Genomic DNA, 7,385 nt, shown 5'->3' with positions numbered 1-7,385 from the left:
TCTACCATATATGCCGGGTACTAGTCTATTTTTCTGAGTTAATTTCCCTCCACCCGCATCCTCACCTCTCTCGGCCTCCCACTTCCAGCCCCGCCCACTTCCCCCCCCCCCCCCCCGCAGCCTCATGTCCTCTCTCCCCCTAGCGCTCACGCAGCGCTGCCCCCCCCCTCTCTCTCTCTCTCCCTCCTTGCCCCTTCCCCCCTTCTTACCGATATAACCTCTTGCCACGGCAGTTCTCTATCCCACTTCAGCAATTTTGTCTTGCTTTGGTTTTCCCACCTGATGATGATTGCTTGTGTTATTTCGAACGACGTGACTTTACCGAAAGAACCACAGAGTATGGATTCCTGCAGTCACGAAAGCTTCAAATCAAGATTGTAGTACCATTGTTCGGCTACATGCAGGTTACCATTGGCACTTACCTGTAGTTGCGGACATGTGTCAACGGGGTGGTATACATGCCAGGTGGGATGAACACGGCAAAACTGATTCTTCCGCCGTTGCCGATCATTGCTACAACGCTGTGGGCTCTCATGAAATTGTCTTTTCCGAGACCAAGGTGCTCTGCAAGCCTCCTGGCTACCATCAAAGGTTTGTACATGAGGCCATCCAAATATACAAACACAGACATAATTTCAACCGTGATGATGGGTACAAACTTAGTAATAATTGGAAAGATGTTATTAACCATGCAAAAAAGATTTAACTACACATATTTGGAGCATTCCTGGCATCGATTTCAGCCGCACCACCTCTACATAACAAAAGGCTCAGTCAACCATTCTACACAACAAAGACTCATTTCCTGGCAGCGATTTCAGCCGCATCACCTCTACATAACTAAAGGCTCAGTCCCATTTACACGCACCTTTACATCATCCGCACTTAGTTTACACAACAAAGGCTTATTCCTAACAGCGTGCTTCAGCCGCACCGAACCTCACAAAAATAATATCCAGGGCCTACCTTGGCTCCTCCCACCCTCAACTAGTATATATACAAGGACTGTTTTCTTGGAATTTCTCTCACTTGATACAGCTATCGTGCTGTGACGGTTCCACCTGAAGACGGAAGCTTGTGTTGCCCCTGAAACGTCGCGATTTATTTATTTATTTATTATTAATAAAAAATTACCTACGTGACTTTACCGAAAAAACCTAAGAATATGAATCCTTGCAGTCACGAAAGCTTCAAATCTAGAATGAACAGGGCCGTTGGGCCACTAGGGTCCCCAGACCCCAAGAGGGGGGCTGGGGGATATTCCAGGGCCCCCTAGACAGTTCCAGAAGGGAGGTGTGGCTAGGGACGGAGAGACCCTGAAACGGGTATAAAAGCCGGACCCCTGAATGGGTTCGGCAGTTCTTGTCCGCCTGAAGACCTGAAGACTCGAAGAGTCCAGTGGGCAGAACCCGAACCCCTGGCTAGGGTCGGGTTCAGACATAACCAGGGTAGTGTTAGCGCTATTCCAAAGTGAGGGCACGTTAGTCCGGAGGGGCAATCTCCTTAGGATATCGGGTGTGAGGGGCCGTTACCCCTCTGTGTTATGTTCCCCTAGTGTTGCCTCTAGTGAACCGTCTCTCCTCGTCTTGGACCCACTACACAAGGATGGGTGGTGATCCTGGGTTGCTGAGGAAATGGAATCTGCCTCAATGGCCCGCAATCACAAATCGCTCTTTAATTCCATCAAATAAGTAACCTGCAGCACCACACATATTACCATCATCATGGGTAGTAGTTCTGAGTCTATGGGTGACAGTTCTGAGTCGATGGGTAGCAGTGCTGAGTTTATGGGTAGCAGTGCTGAGTCTATGGGTGACAGTGCTGAGTCTATGGGTGACAGTGCTGAGTCTGTGGGTGACAGTGCTGAGTCTGTGGGTGACAGTGCTGAGTCTGTGGGTGACAGTGCTGAGTCTATGGGTGACAGTGCTGAGTCTATGGGTGGCAGTGCTGAGTCTATGGGTGGCAGTGCTGAGTCTGTGGGTGACAGTGCTGAGTCTGTGGGTGACAGTGCTGAGTCTGTGGGTGACAGTGCTGAGTCTGTGGGTGACAGTGCTGAGTCTGTGGGTGGCAGTGCTGAGTCTATGGGTGACAGTGCTGAGTCTGTGGGTGGCAGTGCTGAGTCTGTGGGGTGCCACACGCCTCACCTGAGACAAGGTGTGGAGCCAGTTGTTGACCTCGTCGCGTATCCGTCTGGCGTCGGCGTCGCTGATGTTCACGTGCAGGGGAATGTTCGGGCAGGGGACGCGAGCCAACACCTCCGGCACGTTCAGCTCCTCGCTCAGGAGGTCCTTGCCGGCCCAGGTGTACCCGCTGTGAGCGCAGGCCACGTAGTCTCCCGTGAGCAGCGCGACGCTCACCCAAACTATGGGGGCGATCAGCGCCTTGAACAACATCGGCCAAAACCAGTGGCGGGTGCAGCGGCAACTCCTGCCGGTTGCTCCTCCTGATGCAGGAGCTGCAGCAGGAGGAGCTGCAGCACGTGCTGCTGCTTCTGCTGCATCAGCACGTGCTACTGCATCATCAGCACGTTTAGCTGCTGCAGTAGCACGTGATTCTGTAATAGCAGCTTTTTCAGCATCAGCTTTTGCAGCAGCAGCTTTTGCAGAAGTTGTTTCTGCAGCACGTGCTGCTGCAACAACTGCTGCAGCATGAGTTTCTGCATCAGCTGTAGAATCAGCTGCTTTAGCAGCTGCTGCAGCATCAGCTTTTGCAGCATCAACTTTTTCAGCATCAGCTTTTGCAGCACGTGCAGCATCAGAAGCAGTTGTTTCTGCAGCACGTGCAGCATCAAAAGCTGATGCAGCACGTCCTGCAGCAACAACTGCTGCAGCACGTGCTGCTGCAACAACTGCTGCAGCATCAGCTGCTGCAGCATCAGCTTCTGCATCAGCTTCTGCAGCAGCTGCTGCATCAGCTGCTTTAGCAGCTGATGCAGCATCAGCTTTTGCAGCATCAACTTTTTTAGCATCAGCTTTTGCAGCAGCAGCTTTTGCAGCAGCAGCACGTGCTGCAACAGCAGCATGTGCTGCTGCAACAGCAGCACGTGTTGCAGCAGCACGTGATGCAGCAGCAGCTATAGCATCAGCTTCTGCAGCACGAACATTACGTGCCTCTACAGCAGCTGCTGCAGCAGCAGCTGCTGCAGCTTCAGCTTCAACAGCATCGGCTTCAGCAGAACGTGCTGCTGCCGCTGCTCTGCTGCACCTCTGTTTGAGGGCAGCAACTCCTCCGGGGCAGCAGGCGGTCACCGCCTTCCAGGTATCGGGTTGCAGCAGGAACCCGACGCAGAGGAGAACGGCGGCCGGGACGAGGAAGACCACCGCGACGATGTAGACGTTGAGGTCGTGGACGCAGGGGCACCGGAACACGTAGTTGGTGAACACCTCCTGGCCCACGACCACGAGGGCCGCGGCGAGGCCGTTCCACACCGCGAGCTTCCACACCTTCAGCAGGGTGAAAGCGGCGTGCAGAGACTCAGCCATGGGCATGGTGTCACCGGCCTCGCTGGAGCTGTGGGGTCTCTCTCTGTCTGTATCTCTGTTTCTGTCTGTCTCTGTCTGTCTGTCTCTGGCTCTGTCTGTCTCCTGGTCTCTCTCTCAGTCTCCTGGTCTCTCGATCTCTCTCTGTCTGTCTCCCGCTGGCTCTCTGCCAAGGTGGTAACGGGGGAGCCCTGTTAATGGAGTTCGGTTCTCAGGAATGCGTAAACTTGCACGGTGGACGTGGCCATGCGGGCAGGAGTTTTTCACTTCTCATTTCACAATCTGAGCAGATAATCATCCTGTTATATTTGCACCTGTGTCTGTGCCTGTGTGTGTCTATACCTGTGTGTGTCTGTACCTCTGTGTGTGTGTCTGTGTGTGTGTCTGTGCGCAAGAAGCTTCAGGTCTTCTCAGGCCACTGTCATTCCCCCCCTCCCTTCTCTACACTTGCGAAACGTGGACCCCTCTAATGGAGGATCTTTGCCGGTTAGAAACATTTATGCTGGCCTGCCTACGATCCATCCTGGGTTAAACCAGGCTAGATTGTGTGAGCTCACAAATCCTTGAAAGATCTGGGCAAAGTCCCATCGGTGAGCTCCTCCGGCAGGCAAGGCTGCGTTGGCTGGGTCATGTAGCCCGCATGCCCAGCCACCGCATGCCCAAACAGCTTTTGTTCAGTCGGATCGAGGGGGCTAAACAGGCGCGGCACGGGCTAGAGAAGAGATGGAGTGATGTGGTACAGGAGGACGTGGAGCTGAGTGGACTTGCCGATGACTGGTACCAGCGGTGCCAAGATCGGCCTCAGTGGAGGAAGCTCGTGACGGACGCTACTGGGCAGTTGGAGACAGTCGCCCTCCAACAACAACGGAGGGCGGAGGAGCGACGCTCACAACAACGAGCGGAGTGCCGGGTGGCTAAAGCACAGCAAGTTGGTACAGTAGGGGGCACAGGTGGTGCATCAGCCAGTCATCTCGGTCATCTCAGTCAGTCTACCCGTGGCACCTGGGTCTGCCCCGTGACCTCCTGCCAGCGGGCGTTAGACACTTCACGTGGCCTCAAGGTGCACATGGCCTGGCACAAGCGTCGTGGTGACGTCACCGACACTTAGTGGCGAATGGCGATTGTTGTTATTTGAGTCCATGTGCATGTCTGCGACGATTTGTGTGTATGTACGTCCTTGTGGGTATGTGTATATAAGTCGATGTGTGTGTGTGCGAGTCGATGTGTGTGTGCGTGAGTCTGTGTGTGTCAGTCGATGTGTGTGTTAAGTGTTAATAAATGTGTGTGCATGCTGTGTATGTAGACCACTAATATTTCACAATTAGGTTGGTAATTTTTACAATAATATTGTATGTGTCGAAGTCCATGTGTGCGTGTGAGTCCATGTACGTGTCTGCGTCGATGTGTATGTGTGAGTCGATGTCTTTATGTATGTGGGTCAATGTCTGTAAGTCTGTGTAAGTAGATGTGTGTCTGTCTTTTTTGCCCGGGCAATGCCGGGTACTTCCCACTAGTCTAACCTATAAAAGGCATTTTTTGTCTGTCTATCTGTGTGTCTGTCTGTGTGTGGACAAAACTTGCGAAGGATTTGACTAGCGATTCGTGGGGTTGATGTTTAACAAGTACCTGATGACGATTGTTTGTGTTGCGATCGAAACGTCGTGATATTTGTATTATTATTTTTCTATCTACGTGGCTTTACCGAAAGACCCAAGAATATGAATTCCTGCTTTAAGTCAAGATTTATGCGGAGAATCTTTGTGTCCTGGCAGTTGCGCGTGTGTGCGGATGCGGGCGCTTGTGTGTGTGCGTGTCTGTGTGTGTGTCTGTGTGTGTGCGGGCGCCAATGCATGTACGGCCGAGAGGGTGAAGTTGGAGTGTGCGGGCGGAGGAAGATAAGAAACCAAACAAAACAAGCAGTTCGCAGGAAATTAGTTTTCAATTCAGTGTAGTAGCGTAGTGTATATCGTAGTGTAAAGTAGTGGTGCATAGTAGTGTAGTGGTGAGTGTAGTGTGTAGTAGTGAGTGTAGTGTATAGTAGTGTAGTGGTGAGTGTAGTGCATAGTAGTGTAGTGGTGAGTGTAGTGTATAGTAGTGTAGTTTATAGTAGTGTAGTGGTGAGTGTAGTGCATAGTAGTGTAGTGGGCCCAAACGGACACTCAGACGTACATATCATTATCAGAGTTGTTTTCTTTGCATTTTGATTGCTTGTGTTGTGGTTTTGCTAACAGATAAAAGGGCAAAAACCTATTACTGGCAGTACACCGTCGCAGCGTCATAAACCCACAGCTAAAAAGGAAAATATTTAGCAACCAAATAATAAAATATTAGTTTTCTGCACACAAACATTATTATTTTTTTAATTGCTAAATTATTTGTTTATAATAGTAAAGAATAAACCTGAGTTCTTAGAGAAATATTAAATCAAATTGTACTTTACATTGCCGTGGTGAGGCCTAGTCCCGTGCAGAGCCCGTGGCCTCGCCTAGATTGCCAAGCCGGAGGAGGTGACACATTGCCTGGCTGGGGACTGGGCCGCTCTCCCCACCCGCGCTGCAACAATGCCATCTAAGCGCTCTAATATTAATATCTATGGACTTTATAGCAATAACTGCACGCATTGGGGTGGGGGGAACATATGACTTTGAAGAATGAACCTCAGTGTTGTGTGTATATTTTTAAGCATTGTTAACGCGAATGAGATTTTTTAGCGATCGTGTGTGCGTTGCTCGGGGCGCAATAGCGCGCTTTGTCCCGCGGCGGGCGGCAAAGCTACATATATAAATAACGAAATATTTGGGATTATAGGTATGCCAGGGATAAAGACGTCCTCACCTTTAGAATTGCCTGTAATGATTGTAGCTTTGATAACATTACAATGTAATTCTTTCACAATTAACCTTGTGCCATTGCATAGTCTAGGTGGGTCCAAGTTTCTCAATAGCAAGACAGGTGCCCCAATTTTTAGTAGCAAGTTGTGTGGTGGTACACCCGGGAGCTGCAGAGAATTCAAGAATTCAACTGGATAGTGAATAATTTGATCACGGTCCAACACTGTGTCAATAGATTTGTAGGACTTGCTCTCTCCAGATAATTTCTGCAACAACATGGAATTTATTCTGTGAACGGCATAATTTTTCGGAGCCAAAATGGCCCTCTCCTCTAGCCAGACAACATCTTGAAAGTGTTGTTGCATGTTTGGGTACACTTTTTCTTCCAGTTCCTCTTCCGAAGTGGAAAGGATGCCTTTAGACATGGTGATAAGTCCATCTGTGCCATCAGCAAGAATTCTGCCATTTCCAATATCAAGGAGAGCTTCAGCAAAGTTTCCTGCCTCTTGGTCTCCATGGAGATATACACGCATGTTTGTAGTTAGTCTCAGTTTCATTACGTGCCTCCAGAGGAATGAAGACTTGATGCAGGCATTTAACTCATCAGCTTTGGTCCCTCGAAGTACCACAGGTAAGGTTTGTCGGAAGTCACCAGCCATGAGAAAAGTTACACCACCCATAATCCTGGAATTGTTGCGGAGGTCCTGCAAAGTTGTGTTGACAGCCTCAAATGCTCCCTTGTGGGACATGGTGCATTCATCCCACACTATTAATTCACAATTAACCAGGACTTGTGCAAGGGCAGTCCCCTTTGAAATATTGCAAACGGGGTTTTCTTGTCGGGATAGATCTAATGGAAGCTTGAATGTGGAATGGGCAGTTCTTCCTCCAATAAGCAGAGTCGATGCAATCCCTGACGATGCCACAAATTGGGGTGGGGGGGGGGTGAAGAGGACGTTAAACTTTGAAGAATTTACCTCAGCGTCGCGTGTTAATGCGTGTGCGTATTTTTTACGGGAATTAAAAATGGCGTCCACCCCGCAGCGACGGCTTGCTTTGCCCGTTGCCAGGGGCA

The 7,385-nt window shown here is 50.2% G+C and overlaps 1 protein-coding gene across 1 annotated transcript; it reads right to left on the bottom strand.

Moving 5' to 3' along the window:
* Positions 1–2,509: 2,509 nt before the first annotated feature.
* LOC133362635 (calcium homeostasis modulator protein 6-like) lies at positions 2,510–3,488 on the bottom strand. The gene is made up of 2 exons (XM_061581554.1): positions 3,111–3,488; positions 2,510–2,986 (listed from the first exon to the last, which is right to left on the bottom strand). The coding sequence occupies exons 1-2, from the start codon at positions 3,486–3,488 to the stop codon at positions 2,510–2,512; spliced, it is 855 nt and encodes a 284-aa protein (XP_061437538.1).
* Between the last annotated feature and the right edge of the window lie 3,897 nt (positions 3,489–7,385).

The sequence above is a fragment of the Lethenteron reissneri genome, unplaced genomic scaffold (assembly GCF_015708825.2).
Source record: "Lethenteron reissneri isolate LAM-NWPU_2019-01 unplaced genomic scaffold, ASM1570882v1 scaffold_156, whole genome shotgun sequence".
In the NCBI taxonomy this organism is placed as follows: Eukaryota; Metazoa; Chordata; class Hyperoartia; order Petromyzontiformes; family Petromyzontidae; genus Lethenteron; species Lethenteron reissneri.
This window is presented reverse-complemented; position numbering and strand designations above follow the sequence as displayed.